Source organism: Ovis canadensis, chromosome 14, assembly GCF_042477335.2.
Source record: "Ovis canadensis isolate MfBH-ARS-UI-01 breed Bighorn chromosome 14, ARS-UI_OviCan_v2, whole genome shotgun sequence".
In the NCBI taxonomy this organism is placed as follows: Eukaryota; Metazoa; Chordata; class Mammalia; order Artiodactyla; family Bovidae; genus Ovis; species Ovis canadensis.
The window spans coordinates 67,227,230-67,244,233 of NC_091258.1; the positions used below are offsets into that span (position 1 = coordinate 67,227,230).

The following is a 17,004-nucleotide window of genomic DNA, read 5'->3' on the forward strand; positions in this document are numbered from 1 at the left end:
GGCAGGGCTTAGTCTATTTTACTCACCACTCTATTTCACAACGCCCGCGCTGCCAGGATTCAGCAGATTTAATTATATTTGCTGGATTTACAGCCATATAAACGACCACCTCGGAGAAGGCAATGGCACCCCACTCCAGTACTCTTGCCTGGAAAATCCCATGGACGGGGGAGCCTGGAGGGCTGCAGTCCATGGGATCGCTAAGAGTCGGACACGACTAAGCGACTTCACTTTTACTTTTCACTTTTACGCATTGGAGAAGGAAATGGCAACCCACTCCAGTGTTCTTGCCTGGAGAATCCCAGGGACGGGGAAGCCTGGTGGGCTGCCGTCTACGGGGTCGCGCAGAGTCGGACAAGACTGAAGCGACTTAGCAGCAGTAGCAGCAGCAAACGACAACCTGGCTTCCCTGGTGGCTCAGACGGTAAAGCGTCTGCCTGCAATATGGGAGACCCGGGTTCGATCCCTGGGTAGGGAAGATCCGCTGGCGAAGGTAAATGGCATCCTACTGCTGTACCGTTGCCTGTAAAATCCTAGGGACAGGATTGCTACGGTCCATGGGGTCGCAGGGTCGGACACGATTGAGCAACTTCGCTTTCCTTTCCTTTACAAACGACCACCTGGGTAATCCCGTGGGGCTAGAAGCCGCGGGGACTTTTGGCCAGGATTGGCCACAGACTCCGTCACGTGACTGGCTGTGTCCCGCCCGCCCTGGAGGCTAAGGAGGTCCACGTGGTTTTGACTCCGGGGCGGGGTGGGGGTGGGGCGCTGGAGGAGGTACTGCGCAGGCGCAGTCCGTGGCGCAGGCGCAGACGCCTCCCGGGCGAGCAGCCGGCGGCGGTTGGCGGCGTGTGGGGCCGGCTGGTGGTTGCCGGGAGCGGGACCAGAGCTCAGGCAGCTAGAGCCGGCGCCATGGTGGAGAAGGAGGAGGCGGGCGGCGGTATCAGCGAGGAGGAGGCGGCGCAGTATGACCGGCAGATCCGTCTTTGGGGATTGGAGGCCCAGAAACGGTCAGGGCTGGTGCGGCTTGTTGGGGGGGGGAGGGTTAAGGATCTGGCGGGGGGCGTCTGGCCTGAGGCGTTGGCGGCCTTCGGGGAACCCGACGGTTTAATTTGAAAAGAGGAGGCGGGAATCGTGTCAGGCGTGGGCGCCCTCCTGAGAGGACTGGAGGGGGTAGATTTGGTCTGCTTCCTCAGAAGCTTTGGGAAGCAGGGACGTCCCAGGTGGTGGGAGGGTCGTTCCGAGGGGTTGGCGGCATCTCGAAGGGGAGGTTCAGGGACTCGACGCCCGAAGGGAGTGATGGTGGGATTTGGATCGGGGTTGCGGGCTTAGGGAATAGGAGAGGGGAGGAATGCCTGGAAACGGTGAAGTGGGGGCGGGGGGCATAGTTGATTCATTCATAGGTAGCAGAAACCTCGTCTTGGCTGGCCGCTCGGGGAGACTGGCGAGCCAAACGGATGCGAACTTGCATTCATTCTTGTGGCCTCTAAGTGGTGGGCCAGTCTGAGAGAATGATGGCTTTTTTCTTTTCTTTTCCTTTTTTTTTTTTTTTTTGAGGAATTTTGGAGTACTTTATTTTAAGTGGGCATCCCGAGAGGCTCGGAAGGTCTCGGGGCGCTGGAGGTACCCGAAGAGGCTTCTTATGTGTAGATCTGGGGATGCCTCCAGAGAGGACGGGATTGGGCATACCTTCGTCTTGGGCAAGTAATTTTCTGAGGGGATGAAATCTTTGAAAGAGGCGATGGATTTGATCAGATATTTATTGAGCACCTACCGCAGACACCGTTGTAGGCACTGAGCGGGTGTCAGTGAACGATGGAGACTACATTCTTGTGGGGAAGGCAGTAAACCTAAAGAAATAGCAAAATATTGGGCAATGCAAGAGTCAGGGAGAAAAAATAAAGCAGGAAAAGAGGATCAACAAAGGATGGTGAGGTGGAAGAGCTGTTTTAAAATTTTATTTATTTTTGGCTGTGCTGGGTCTTCCTTGCTCTGTGGGCTTCTCATTCATTGTGGGGACTTTTCTTGGTGCAGAGCGGGGGCTCTAGGGTTCTGAGACTTTAGTAGTTGTGTCTCCTGGGCTCTAGAGCTAGGGCTTAGTTGTGGTGCACAGGCTTAGTTGCTCGGTGGCAGTAGAATCTTCCCTGGATCAGGGATCGAATCCTTTGTTGGTAGACGGGTTCTTCACCACCGAGCCACCAGGGAAATCCTGTTTGTTTGGTTTTTTTTTTTCGTTTTACTGGAGTATAGTTGCTTTACAGTGTTGTGTTAGTGGGAGAGCTGCTTTGATAGGGTGGCCAGGGGAGTTACCTGAGAGGTAACACTGAGCCTTGGTTCTGTATGCAAGGAAGGAGGCAAGGAGCTGTGTGGTCATCTCGAAGGACCTTCCACCCTCAGAGAACAGCAAAATCCTGGAGGCCAGGGCATGCTTGGCAAAATAGAGCAACAGAAGTGGCTGGAACCAAATCCGGGGAAGCTTTTTAATACTAAGTGCTGAGGAACCTGTTGGAGAGTTTTGAGCAGAGAAGTAACACGATCTGCTTTGTGTTCGAAAAGGGTCAGTCTTCTCTGTTCAAGTGTGCAGAAGTGGGAAGAAGGATTCTGGTTAGGAGGTAGCTGTGGTAATCCCCTTGAGACGGAAGTAGTGACCACTTGGAATTCTAGTGAAGTGAAGTTGCTCAGTCGTGTCCAATTCTTTGCCACCCCGTGGATGGTAGCCCACCAGGCTCTTCCGTCCATGGGATTCTCCAGGCAAGAATACTGGAGTGGGTTGCCATTTCCTTCTCCAGGGGATCTTCCCGACCCAGGGATCGAACCCAGGTCTCCCACATTGCAGGCAGATGCTTTAACCTCTGAGCCACCAGGGAACTCTAGAGAAGGGGTCAAATATAGATTCTTACAATTTGAAGGTAGAGTGGACAGGCTTTGCTGAAGGATTCAATGTATGGGATGTGAAACACAGAAGTCAAGCATGCCTCCAAGGTTTTGGGCCTAAGCAAGTGGAAAGATGGAAGTGCCTTTACTGAGCGAGGTGGGGAAACTGGAGGTGTGGTGGGAAGAATTGGGAGTTTGCTTTTGGACTTAGGTTTTAACTGTTTACTACTAGACATATAAGTAGCAATGTAAGAGTGATTGAGTTCAGTAATGAGGTCTGGGTAATGGGGAGTGATTATGTGATGTGAGGGTGTACAAAGTGGAGAATTACTTGATTGAAGGATTGGGGAGGCAGGCAGGTCACAAGAATTTAGTTTAAGAAGTGAGAGCTTGTAGAATTTTTTGGTGAGAGTGTGTGTGTTGGGGGTGAGGTGGGGGTTACTTCAGGCTCATTCTGGAATCTTCTGTGATTGTGGAGGAAGGTACATCATGAGTATTAGTAAGCGTTGGTCTGAGGGTTGGACGCACCTGAAGTAGACGATTGATAAATAATGAGAATGGGCTTGAAGACATAGGTGGGGTGGATTGAACTTAGGTTCACCTGATTGAAGGATTGAAGTGTTAGGAGGTCCTAAAGAATTGGGACATGAATCCTGGGTGTTCTGGAAGGATTGATCCAAGGGTTTGGGAACAGCAGGTCGGTCTTATTTGAAGTGGTATAGTGTCGGTGAGGATTAAACTAGAGTTAGTGAGGGAGCTGTCAGAGGCTTAGGAACCAATGATTTATCTGAGGAGCAATAAAGGATGAATGGGGGCTCTTGAGGGAGAGAAGACCTAAGGAGCAGATCAGAGTCAGGGTAAGGAATTCTTGGGAGGTTGGAGTTATTCTGAGGAAATGGAAATGTACTGAGCTCAGTGGAGAACCTGAAAAGGGTTGGCTGAGGGTCCTGGGGGAAGGAAGGGGTTACCTATCATTTGAGAGCTATAGATTTGTAGACAGTCTCACAGAGTTGATAAAATGCTCTCAAGTCTCATAGCAGCTCTTTGGAGAAGGAAGGCAGTGGTTTCTTCCTCTGTTCAGAAACAAAGGAAGCACCACAAAGCAAACTGATTCGTCTCTAAGGGAACTCCAGGTGGGATAGGAGAGCTTCGGACACTGGAGTAACTTCGTGCAATAGAAAGCAGCCTGGGAGTCGATAACTGCATTCTGGCTACAGGTTTGCCTCTGACTCTGTCATGTTGGACCAGGGTTGTCAGAGAGTTGTCAGGGAGAGAAATCATAATAAAAATGGCCTTCAGGGGAACTCATACAGTCTGGAGGTTAAAAATGGGTGTATCTCTCATACAGTGTTTTAATTTTTTTGAAATTAGTTAGTTGCCAGCATTAAAAATTCTAAAAGAATTGGCCAAATTTGGAACAATTTGAGCATGGAAAGAATAAAATCAACCTTACTTAGAAGTATTTAATAATGTATTTTCTGATGTGGTGATATAAGAACCTTAATGCATCATCTTTGATGTTTTCCTACCAAACATATTTTACCCTAATCATGTTTTTAGAGAACAGGGGAACAGGTTAAAGGACACTATTGAGGTAATGATGAGATGTCCAGCATGTGGAACATTTTACAAGACAGCTGCCCTGGTTCTCTTCCAGAAGTCAGTGTCATGGAAAAAGCAAGCAGTGGGACTGTTCTCAATTAAGAGAGTACAGTGGTGGAGCCAAATGCAAGGTGTGATCCTAATTGGATCCTGGTTCAAAAAGAAAACTTCTCTAAAAAAATATCTTTTAGACAATAGGGGAAATTTGAGTATTCAGTCCTGTTAGACAATTTGGGGAATTATTTTCTAGATGTGATAGTAGTGTGGTTATGAAGGAAAACATCATACTTTTGGAGCTGCAAGCTAAAGGTGTGAAGGGCTGCCTTGTTAGCACATGGGTAGAGCCAGCAGGGTAAAATATTAACTCTCCTTTCTATTTTTCTGTATGTTGGAATTTTTTAATGAGAAGTTGGGAAAATGTCTCTGTCTCCCAACTACTCCCCACGCTCCCCGCATATGGGGATGTCGCAGTTTCTGATTTCTGTCTTTCGAAAAGTAGTTAAGGTCAGACAAACAGTAAGGTCAGACATCCCTACATCGGTTGGATCAAAGTGGAGGCTGCTTGTCTTACAGAGAGCTTATGTGGCCATGGTCTCCATCAGCTCTGCTTCAATCACTGATGGAACTGCCCGGCCCTAAGCATGTGAGTTTGCAGCTCTTGGTGTGTGCCCAGCCCATGTTGTGGTTGAGGTTTAGGGAAGGGAGCCAGCTCTCCCAAGGTCACACACCAAGTAAATAGAAGTGGGACTTCTATCTAAGCTGGTAACTTCAGGTTCGCTGCCGGTTTCCATGATAGCTCATTTGCCACCCTGGAGGAGCTCATTCTTTCAATTAAAGTAACATAAAGGAGAGCGTTGAAGCTGGCAGCCCTGGTCGTTCTCAGACCATGTGCTTCAGTAGTTTTTGCACTGCGTTTCGCACCAGAGGCCCATTTATCCCCGTCTCAGAGTGAGGAAGGAAGGTGCCTGGGAAGAGAGAAGTAGAAGATAAGCTCTGTGAGGGTAGGTGGTTTGAAATGTCCGATAATTGAGATGTGGGTTTTGACCTGTCGCTGTGAAATTCCCAGTGCTTTGTTGAGTGGATGGAATGGTGGTAGGCGGCAAAGACCTGGGAAGTCCAGAAACCTGGGTTCAATTCCCGGCTGTGCTCGCTGGCTCTCTGGCCTTGGGTGCGTCACACAGTTCCTTGGCCTTAGGTCCCACATGTGCACAAAGGAGGGGTGAGTGTGACTAAATCTTTAAGGACTCAGCGTTGAAGTTTTAACCTTACAGGATTGGGACTCCCAAAAACTTCGCTGTTTTGAAACAGTCATCATCTTACATAGCTGCTGTTGAGACAGCACTTGAGTTGGTTCCATGGGCACCTAGTTGTCATGAAAGTGACTGAGCCTGTACTGGAAGCCAGTCCTGGTGGTTTCATATAAGGATCCATTTTCTAGTGATTAATAGTTGAGTTTGAATCCAGAACTTCTTAGTTATCTAACCTTGGATACATTTCTTAACTTCTCTGTGCTTCAGTTTTCTCACTTATCAAATGAAAATAACAGAATCTACATTATAAGATTTTTGAGAAAGATGGGACTTCCCTGGCGGGCCAGTGCTTAGGACTCCTGGCTTTCACTGCAAAGGATCTGGGTTCAGTCCCTGGTTGGGGAACTAAGATCCTACATGCTGTACAGTGCAGCAAAAAAAAACAAAAAAAATTTTTTTTAATTGAGAAATGAGATGAAGCACGAATAGGGTCCATGCACAGAAAGCATTCAATGAATTCTAACTACCATTATTTGACAAATATAAATTACAGCAACAAAAGACAAGGAACTAAATAGGAAATGGGTTGTGATAAATAAGATACAGCAGGTGTCAGTGGGCTGCCAGGAAACTCCAGAAGGACAAGCTAGACTGTGGGAGGAGCAGGTTTGCCCAAGCAGATTGAGGTGGGGAACAGCCTTAAGTTGTATCTTGGATTCTGACAAGACATTTGAGTATAATGAATAGGCAGTTGGATTGAGCAGGATCATAGATTTAAATGACAAGTACTGTACTGTGGGTCTTCCCTGGTGTCTCAGCAGTAAGAATCCACCTGCCAATGCAGGAGACTTGCGTTCTAGCGCTGGGTCGGGAAGGTCCCCTGGAGGAGGGCATGGCAGCCCACTCCAGTATTCTTGCCTGGGAAGTCCCATGGACAGAGGAGCCTGGCATGGGGTCACAAAGAGTTGTATATGACTTAGCAATTAAACCACAACAACTGTACTGTTAATTGAAAAAGAAGTATTTTTAGAAGCAGGAAATGGTCAAATCTGCCAAGTGGTCCCATCATTTATCTGGTTGCACTGACCAGAAACCTAGGAACTCTTTATTCATCTCTGTCCTTTCTGTCTTCGTCCAGTCTACTGGGAAGTCCTCAGGGCTCTGCTTCAAGGTTTATCTCACCTGCCTTTTTTCATTATACTCATCATCTCAGATCACCTCTACAGTTCCTTGGTCTCCCCGTTCCACTCTTGACTCCTTATAATCCATCCTCCACTTAGTAGCCAAACTGATTTAAATGAAAAGCAAACATTCCTTCTGAAAGCCTTCCCAGTGATTTTCTGAGTGCTCAGATATTTTAAATCTGGTGCCCTTCTTGCCCTGCCTGCCTGTCCCTGCCTGCATCTCCCTGGCTTGCTCCATTCAAGCTATCTGTCTTTGAACCCCTCTGTTCCTCAGATATGCCTGTCCTTGGGGACTTTGTGTTTGCCCTACTAGAAATAGTCCTATGCAAGATTTTTGCATTAGACTCTCAACAAACGTGGTTTGAATGTGGATTTCGTAGTCTTCAGAATTTTTAATCGTGAGTGAAGTTCATTGGCTTGACTTACTTTGCAGTATGTTTTGTGAATTCAGATTGTGATATAAAGATTGGTTCCTTCCTTTCCAGAAATTTAAAAGGTATTTCTATGGCAGAAGTTAGAGGGGAGTGAATCCACAAATACTTATTTAGAACCTACTTTATCTTCATTGGAAAAGACCCTGATGCTGGGAAGGATTAAAGGCAGAAGGAGAGGAGGGTGACAGAGGACCAGTTGGTTGGGTGGCATCACCGACTCAGTGGACACGAGTGTGAGCAAGCTCCGGGAGGTGGTGGAGGACAGGGAAGCCTGGTGTGCTGCAGCCCATGAGGTCGCAAAGAGTCAGACACGACTGAACAACAACATGCAAGGCAGCATGGGGGAGAAGATGAGAGAGGGAAAGAAAAGCACAGATCCTGGTTAAAATTGAATTTGGATCCCCAGTGCTGGGCACCCGTTAGCTGTGAGAGCTTGGACATCTTTGCTGAACCTGTATTTTTCCTTTCTCAAGGCAAGCATGAACCCTTTCCTATGGAAACATAATGGCCCATGCTGGGGCCCGTGGAGCCACCTTGCCTTTTAGGGAGAGAAACTATATGGAACATTTAGAGTGTGTGTGCTTTCTGAGAGAGAACAATGGTGAGCCATAATCAAGGTTTCAGTGAGGCACTGTATGTACACACCTCGCTCGGTGCCTGGCACCCTGTGGGCCCTCTGTGGGTGGTAATTACTGTCATTGTTACTGATGGACTGTACACAATATGTCATAATGTGACTTTACCTTTATTTGCTGTAGAGAGGCGTATAAATTTCTTTATTTTTTCCAAAGATTTTCTTATGTGGACCGTTTTTAAAGTCTTTATTGAATTTCTTACAATACTGTTGCTCTTTTATGTGTTGGTTTTTTGGCCCCGAGTCATATGGAATCTTAGCCCTCAGACCAGGAATTGAACCCGCATGTGCTGTTTTGGAGGTGTGGAGCCTTACTGGACCGCCAGGGAAGTCCTGAGAGGCATGTAACTTTAGGAGCAGACTCTGGAGTAGTATTGTGCAAGTTGGTATCTGCTTTGCTAAGATCCCACATGCCTCACTGTGGCATGGCCAAAAAAACCACCCAAAAAACACAGTTTTTGAATGCCAAGCACTGTTCTAAGCAACTTACATATATTAACTTTTGCAAGGCTGGTAGCATTATTAGTCTCATTTTACAGATAAAGGAAGCTGAGGCTGGCAGACGGAATAATGCCTGTTGGGTAGCTGTTTTATCTTCAGCAAGGTCCCTAAGAACTCCGTGCCTCAATGGGTCAGTTTCCTTTTGGCAGCTATAACGATTACCACAAATTTAGTGGCCTACAACAGCCCAAATTCTGGAGGTCAGAAGTTTGGAATCGGTTTCCCTGGGCTAAATGAAAGTCAAGGCAGGGCTGTGCTCTCTGGAGGCTCTGGGAAGAATTTGTTTGCTTGATTTTTCTAATGTCTAGAAGCCACATGCATTCCTTGACTTGTGGCCCCTTCCTTCATCTCCAAAGCATCTTCAAGCCTCTCTTCTCTGAGCAAAGCCTTTGCTTTTGTCATCACCTTGCCACCTCTGACCTTTCTGTCTCCCTCTCTAAAGGACCCTTGTGATTATTTGGACCCACCTGGAAAATCCAGGATAATTACCCCTGCCCTTCCCCCCCAAATGCTTAATTTGATCACATCAGCAAAATTCCTTTTGTCATGATGTAATTTATTCATGGATCCCAGGAATTAAGGGCATGGATGTGGTGAGGGCGGGGCTGCATAATTTTATCTGACACTCTCAGCTTTCTTTATCTGTAAAATGAGACTAATAATGTTGTAGCCTCGCGTTCAGGGAAACAAACTCATTCAGAAGAACAGTGCAGATAGTGGAGTGGAGTTTATTACACCGGTGGGCCCAAGGCAGAGTCTCCTCTTAGCCAAGGACCTCGACCAGTTTTAGTGAAAACCTTATATACCCTAAGTGTACGTGCCCAAAGCCACCTCCCCAAATTCCCTGAAACTAGTCTGAACAAAGGGAAAGAAAGATACAATCAAAGTTAACCCGTGATTCATGTGCCTTAAGCCTAGGTAGGTAACAGTGGACAATTATCAATAGGTCTATGGTCGTAACCCAATAAGCATAATTTGTGATTCTATTTGGTTACGCAGATAATTAGGGTATTCTTTTAGGAGAAGGAGAGTCTATGTACAAGCCCTGGGGCTCTTCCATCCCGGGGGTCTGGTTTTCCAGTTGGAATGTCGTTTCCACAGATACTGGGCATATAGCTCAAAGTCCACAGTCCAGCCCAAGATGGAGTCCTGCTTTCAAGGTAGCCTCTGAGCCCACCGTCTCACTCACTCTACCTTGTTGCCCTTCTCTACTAGCTAGTTCTTTCAGTTACTTTTAGCGGTGTAACCACTGTGTAAGCTAGTTCACTTCTTAGTCCGTTTTCTCAGCTCCAGAATAGGGATAGCAAGGTGACAGCTCATGAGATCCTCATGAGGGTTAAATGACATAATACTCGTGAGGAGTTTAGAACAGGTTGGCAGGTAGTGTGAGTGTTCACTGAGTGTTAACTATTCTTTGTTGTTGTTGTTTGTTTATTTATTTATTTATGTTTTGCGCTATTTTGCTATCTACCAGGTTTATGTAATTCTACTGGGATTTCTTTTGCTGTATCTGTAACAGCTACTGGATTAACACTGTAATATATTTCCAAGCACAATCACAGACACTAGAGATTGTGTGGTTTCTGAAGCTTGCTTACACGCTAGTGGAGGAATGAGCAGTGAACACATGAACAAATAGCATAACTCCAGATGTGGACCTGTTTTGGGTGAGGTGGCCAGTGTGGACCTCTCTCAAGATGGAAACAGTTGAGCTGAGCCCTGAAGAACAGGTCATGTGATGAGGTAGGGGAAGAAGCAGAGAGAACAGCTAATGCCAGAATCCAGCAGCGGGAGCCGACGTGGCGGTGCTTTCTAGGATCAGGGACGGCCAGCCGAGCTGTAGGCGATTACCAAGGGCGAGAGTTGGATGAGGTGGCAGGGCTGACAGTACCAAGCTTGCCTGGACACCATTGAAGGGACTCAGCAGGAGAGTGGCATGATCTGGTATCAGAGCTCTCTCTTCCTGAGATGGGGACAGTGGCTTGTGGGGGGCAGGGATGGGAGCAGGGAGGCCGGGTATCAGGGTGTTGCGGTTTTACAGGTGAGAAACAGAGGCCGGGGTAGGGTGGTGGCCGTGGAGTGGTGGCCCATGCTGCCGCAAACATCAGTGTGCCTGGTTTTGGCCCACCTGAGTATTTCTGTAGGCTTGATTCCCAGAAGGCAATTGCTGCCTTAGAGTGAGTAATGAGAGCTGACGTTCTTAAGTGCTGACTGTGTGCCAGGTACTATTAATTGAGCCAGAAATAAGCAGTCCTCTCAGGGCCCTAGAATGGTTAAGGATTAAAAACATACCGTAATATTCGGTGTTGTTGGCAGTTGAATGAAAAAACCTCCTGAGCAGTTAGAGTCCGTGGAGCTCTGTAGGATGGAGGGATCCTGGGGAGGCCGTGGGCTCCATGGGATTTCTGTCAGAGGTGTTTATATGGAGCAGGCGCTTGAAGACTTCAGAGAGGACACTCTGAGTCGGTTGTGATAAGGACTTCTTGAGGAAATGGTGTCTGAGTCCGGGTTTGAAGTCTGGAGGAAAGGCTAGGCGAGGCCGAGGGAGGAAGACAGGGTGCGCGTGTCAGCCGTGTACAGCGCTGCGATTTAATGTCTGCAGGTGGGGAACTGAAGGTGTGTTGGGAGGAAGCTGGTAGTAGTGGAAGATAAGGTGGCGGAAATGGGAGAGAGCCACGACTGAATGGATTTAAACGTCAGCTTAAATTTTGTTTCTCTGTCAGATTTTTTTTTTTTTAATCAGAATCAAATCGATCACTGAGCCCTTTTGTAATTAAGGCAGTGGAGATTGAAGAGATGTTCAGGTAACTTTTATTCAGCATCTGGTAGTTGGGTGGGCCTACATTAGGTGGTTTTGCACACATTTGACCAGGTCTTAGAGGAGATTAAATGACTAAAGTTAGGATGGGTATCTCCATTTTACAGATGAATGGAATGAGGTTCAGAGAGATGGCTCAGTTTGCTTGGGTCACCAGTTAGGAAGTGGCAGAGCCAGAATTCAAACCCAAGTCCTCACCCCTGAAGGGCATTAGTGCTGGGTCTTGCCTGTTGCCAAAGGAATGGCAAGGAGAACAGAGCCTGAGAAATTAGTGGGTTTGAAGGCATCGATTTTTCAGAAGCAAGCGGGGCCAGTCTAGCTATATCCTTGGGGTAATGGAGCAGCCAAACTAGAAAAGACCATCATTCAGACTAAGAGGGACCATGAAACCTGGAATTCCAGGTGCAGCAGTGTCGGGGCCAGGTGAAGGGAGATGAAGAACAGTGACAGCAGAGACCTGGAAGGTACAGCTTAATGCATGGCTGCTCAGCCTGTCTGAGGTTAAAAGTTTGATCTGTGCACGATATCCTCTTTGGAAACATTGCTTGTTTATTATCTGTGCTGTTTCTGGAGGGATTGGAATGTCTCTTTCCTCCTCCCCCCTGCTGGTGTGATGCTGTCAACCTGTAATAAGAGACCCCCCTCATTGCTAGCATCTCTGTTACTTATCTTGCTTGTATGTCATAAGTCCTTTGCCCAATTACTCTGGTTAAGTGGAATTGTCTCATGAAAGGCTCCTCTCTGCTAGGGTGTGGTTGGCAGTGGCAGGGCAGTGTAGAAAAACAATAGTGAACAAGCTGGGAACCAGACATATGCCTCTGAGGGAAATACTGTCAGTGTTCTTTCCCTCCTCCTGATTTTACCCTTTGATTATACCACTGAAGGAAATCCCAAATCTGCTAGCATCAAGAATCAGTGCAGGACTTGATTTTATCAGCCCTCATTCCCATTCAAGATTTCTAGCCTGATGACATGCAAATGTCCATAATTCTTAGAACGATTTTCGGAAAAGAGTTTCTGCATGTTCTCCCTATAGTGGTACTATATGAGAATGGACTCATTTCCTGAATTAGGAGCAGACTCATTGGCCAGCAGACTCTGAATTTATGTGTGACTGTTCTTAGTTCTTACTCATCCTTGTCAGTGTGAATAATCATAGATTTGCTGCAGAAATATTAATGGGTTTGATTACAAGGTGCTAAGACCTGTAAGACCCTGATGGGGTTTTTCATGATGCAAATTCTTTATTTCCTGTTTCCAATTGGAAAAATTCTGATTCTGAAACACTTTTGATTCAGGAATTTCTCATAAGGGATTGTGGACCTCTGCTGCTTTCTGCTGATCTCAGAGTTAAGTCCAGACTTCCTGGGGTATAGCCCAGCCTCTGATTACTTTCTTTTTAAGCTTCCTCTTCTGTCACCCTACAGACTTAGATATAAACACTTCCCAGATGCACCCTCTTTCATGCCACCTTGTGTATGATGGCTTAAATAGTGCCCCTCCTCTCTGCTGTCCCACTAGTCCAAGCCATTGTCCTCTCTCAACTGTGACACTCTTCTAACCCCCCGTGCCCACTCCATGACCTTCCATCTTGTTTAAAGTCCAGCGTCCTGACGGTGCCTTTGTAAGAGCCTTCATGATGTGGCCCCTGGTTCTCTCTGCAGCCTCATCTGTCATTCTTCCCTTTGCTCTCTGCTCTTCAGCCGCTCTCTCTGCCTTCCTGTTCCTGGAACTTGCCACGCAGCCCTCTGCTTCAGGGCTTTCGCACTTGGCTGTTTTCTCTACCTGGCACGTTCTTCTCCAAAATACTACCTGTGTGCTTGTCCTTCATTTCATTTTAATTTTTGCTCAGCACCTCTGTGGAATGGCCTTCACGATCAGGCTGACAAAAGTAGCATCGTCCGTCACTGATCCACATCACGCTTGCTTTTCGTCACTTTTGGACATGTTATGTGTCTCTCTTTGTCTGTCTCTAGAAAATACAAGCTCTGAGAGGGCAGGGATTGTGTCTGTTTCTTCACTGCTGTATTTCCACACCTTAGAGGGATGCCTGGCATTGTAGGTGCTCCATAAACAGTTGTTGAATGAGTTGTTCTTTGTAGGATAGAGTGGAGCCTGTTTCTTTTCCAAGATCTGAGGTCTTGGTGCTTAAGTGCATTCAATGAAAACCAAGGTTACTTCTTTTTGTCTTGTTTTGTTCTTCAGTGATTGGTGGTACTTCCACTGTTCTCTCTCATCCTGTTAACAATGTCTGCCTTGTAGGCTGCGGGCCTCCCAGGTGCTTCTTGTCGGCATGAAGGGACTCGGGGCTGAAATCGCCAAGAATCTCATCCTGGCTGGAGTGAAAGGACTGACCATGCTGGATCATGAGCAGGTGAGATGTGCTGTCCCCACATCACTGTCCTTCACAGTCTCTACCCCAGTATAAACACATGGAGATTGTGTGTGTTCCTGCTTGCCCCTTCAGGGCTGTGAGAGAGGAGGGCTGGCGTTAATGACACTGTAGCCATGGAGACTGACAGTGCCAACGCCAGATTTGGATTCACCTCCACCCGCGGTCCGCCAGTAGAGGCTCCGTCCCCTCACTGAGCTTGCTTGTCTGTAAAGTGGAGTTACCATCTCCCTTGAAGGGTGATTGGCACCGCAGTGCCCCCTAGTGGCAGGAACACCTCACCCAGAAGAAGAATTTGTCTTGGGTAGAGAGGGTAATAGCGAAGGACAGGGAAGCCTGGCGTGCTGCAGTCCCCTGGGGTCGCAGAGAGTTGGACACAACTGAGCAACTCAACAGCAAGAGAAGGGTAAGAGAGGAGACTCAGGGAGGGATGGCTCCAAACCTTGGAGGTCCTTGGTGTGGTGTGGAAAAACAAAACAGCAGTGGGACGATAGCGTCTTCATTTGGTTGTGTAATCTGAGCATGGGGAACCAGGAGAGATCGCTGAGGGCGCGTGGCCTGCTTCTGCCAGCGCCTCAGCCTGGGTACGAACGCTGCTCAGTGTCGGAGCCACCCCTTACCTCTGCAGTGCGAGCACTGGTGGTGCTTTCAGCTTGGCTTCCGCTGCAAGGCCTAGCTCCTCTGACTGGTTTTCAAAAGCCTAACACATGGTTCTCAGTCCCATCTGTGCTGTAGAATATTCGGGTAGTTATTTAAGAGTAAGTTTCCCAGGTGAGTCTAAAGTTAGGGAGGGCTGAGAAGCACTGCCTTCATGTGACCTGATCCCAGTCAGCTCACCCAGCCTGATGCCCACTCATAAATTGCGTAGCGCACGAGCACTCCTCAGTAGTTCCGCCTTTTACAGTTTGCTTGAGCTTTTGTCCCTTACTGCAGACATCCCAGGGAGACAGTGCTGCATGATGCAAAAGCTTTGGAATTATGCAGACTTGGGCTCAAGTCCCACCTTCTGAAGCTGGGCAAGGGCATTCACTTCCCAGAGACTTAGTTTATACATCTATAAAATGAAGATATTCATTCCCGCCCCTTAGAGTTCTTCATTTCAGTTACATCAGCATGCATCCAGGAACACCTGTGGCTACCTTGGAGTAGTCTAGGTATGGGCAATAGAAAAATCCACAAGAGCGACTTCCCTGGTGGTCTGGTGGTTAAGACTCTGGGTGCAGGTTCCATGCCTGGTTGGGGAACTAAGGTCCCACGTGCCATGTGGTGCAGGGAGGTGGGGGGAAGGGAGGGATGCACAGGATTTGTTTCTCATTCTCAGTTTTTTCCAGAAACCAGAGAAGGCTCCCTGACTCAGGTTGTGTCAGGGAGACGTGAAAGGCTTCCCAGAGTGTTAAACTCAGTCTTAAAAAACAAGTAGAGATTTTTCAAGGTTGGAGGGGCTGTGTTTTAGGCAGGGGACATTAGCGCAGCATGGTAGAAATAAAAAATAACAAGCGGTTTGGTATTTGTAGAGCGTGAAGCCTAAGGGATGGGGGTGAGGGTGCAGACTGCAGGTGAGGGCCAAGTCACGAAGGGCCTGCTGGTAAACTCCACTGTAAGCCTTTCCTTACTTCTCTCGGTGGTGCGGAGTCATTGGAGAGTTTCAGATGGGCGAGGGGCCCCTGAGCTTTGGGCCTTGTGTAGATCACTGATACTGTGTAGACTGTGGATGGCACAAGGCATGGGACAGAAGACTACTTAGAAGGCTGCCTTAGTAGTTTAGGGAGAGTTGGAAAGAGTCTGAGGAATGGCAGTGATGACAGATGGCGAGAAGCACGCAGAAGTGAGAGGTGCTTAGGTGGTAGGATCGGGTGGATTCCGTATGAGGAAGCAAGGAGTAACCGCAGCTGCTGCCGTGGACTGGAGGTGCTGGACGCTATGCTTAGAGCGGTAGGTGTAGTGTGTCATTTAGTCCTCAGAAACAACTCTCAGATGCAGGGATTATCATCCCTATTTTACACATAAGAAAACAGAAGGAAAGGATGTGAAGCATGGCCCACCCAAGGTCACAGTAGTTAGTGGGAGCACCAGAACCCAGGCCCCGACTCCTGGCAGAGCCCACCTGCTTAGTCTCATCACCTGGTGGCTGCTATCAAGGAAATGAAGATACATAGACCAGGTTTCTGGCTCTGGTGACTGAATGGGTGGCTGACTGGTGGGCTCATCAACAAAGACAACAAATGTAGGAGTCACATATGATTGGCCCCTGGGATCTACAGCAGGAAATATCCAATGGACAGTTTAACATAAGACTCAAATGGATTGGGAAGTCTGTATCAGTAGAAGCAATTTGAGAAACAACAGTAGACTTTGGTAGATACTGAAAGGTATGGAGTTGGTTTATGGAGCTACATAGAGTGAAAATATGAGTGATTCTGAATGGAATCCTGAAGACAGCTGCACTGAAGAGGGCCCATATAGAGACTGGCGTGTCTGGTGAGGGGGAAGGAGAGCTAGGAGCTGAGAGGCCAAGGAGTAAGGCCCAGATGACCCAGGTAAGCCAGGCAGAGTGTTGAGTAAGTGCATTGCTTCTAGTAAAGTCGTCATTTTCAGCCTTCTCCATCCATTCTCCAGGCAAGAATATTGGAGTGGGTTACCATTTCCTTCTCCAGGGGATCTTCCCTACCTGGGGATCGAACCTGGGTCTCCTGCATTGGAGGCAGACGCTTTAACCTCTGAGCCACCAGAGAAGCCCCATTTTACATGGGATTTCTTCATATTTGCTCAAAAGCACACATTTAAGTCCTTGAGCCAGGATTTGAATCACAGATTTGAATCCAACCTTAATTACTCCAGAAACCGCCATGATGTACAATCTCTCTGTGTTGTGAGATCCCAGGATGGGTCACGGGGACTGTTAGACGGCTGGCCTGAAGTGGGAGGAGGACCAGCCCCGTATGCTTGGAGGAAAGACTGTAGGGACATGTACGCTGTGCATAGTTGGCAGGAGAGCAGGGTTTCCTCTACTGAGCCCAGTCTTGGTGGAGGTGGTGAGGTCATGGAGATGAAGGATTAAATTAGATGTTTGATGTGTGAAGAAATGCATTTTGAACAGTGGAATCTAATCCTGCTTGTGGCTATCAGGGGATTATATTATCTGTCTTTGAGGCTCTCTTCTGGTGATGTCCAGCCTTCCGAGTGAAATTGTCCCTCTGCTCCAGCCTCTGCTCATCTCGCCTCCTTTCTGAGTTTTAATTGAATTTAAGAGTTTGTTTCCAGCATTCTTAATTGTGTCTGATTTTTGCATTGGTTTGATTTGAAACTACTTGTAGG

General features: G+C 47.6%; 1 protein-coding gene across 2 annotated transcripts in view; it reads left to right on the plus strand.

Annotated features, from left to right (window-relative positions):
* Positions 1-752: 752 nt before the first annotated feature.
* SAE1 (SUMO1 activating enzyme subunit 1) overlaps positions 753-17,004 on the plus strand; it is a 60,972-nt gene continuing 44,720 nt past the window's right edge. The window contains exons 1-2 of one of the 2 annotated variants that reach the window (XM_069549285.1): positions 753-1,010; positions 13,560-13,671. In XM_069549285.1, coding sequence (XP_069405386.1) covers positions 913-1,010; positions 13,560-13,671 — 210 coding nt within the window. In that variant the 5' untranslated portion in view covers positions 753-912. The remainder of the gene's footprint in view (positions 1,011-13,559; positions 13,672-17,004) is intronic. The other variant, XM_069549286.1, reaches the window with a different exon arrangement.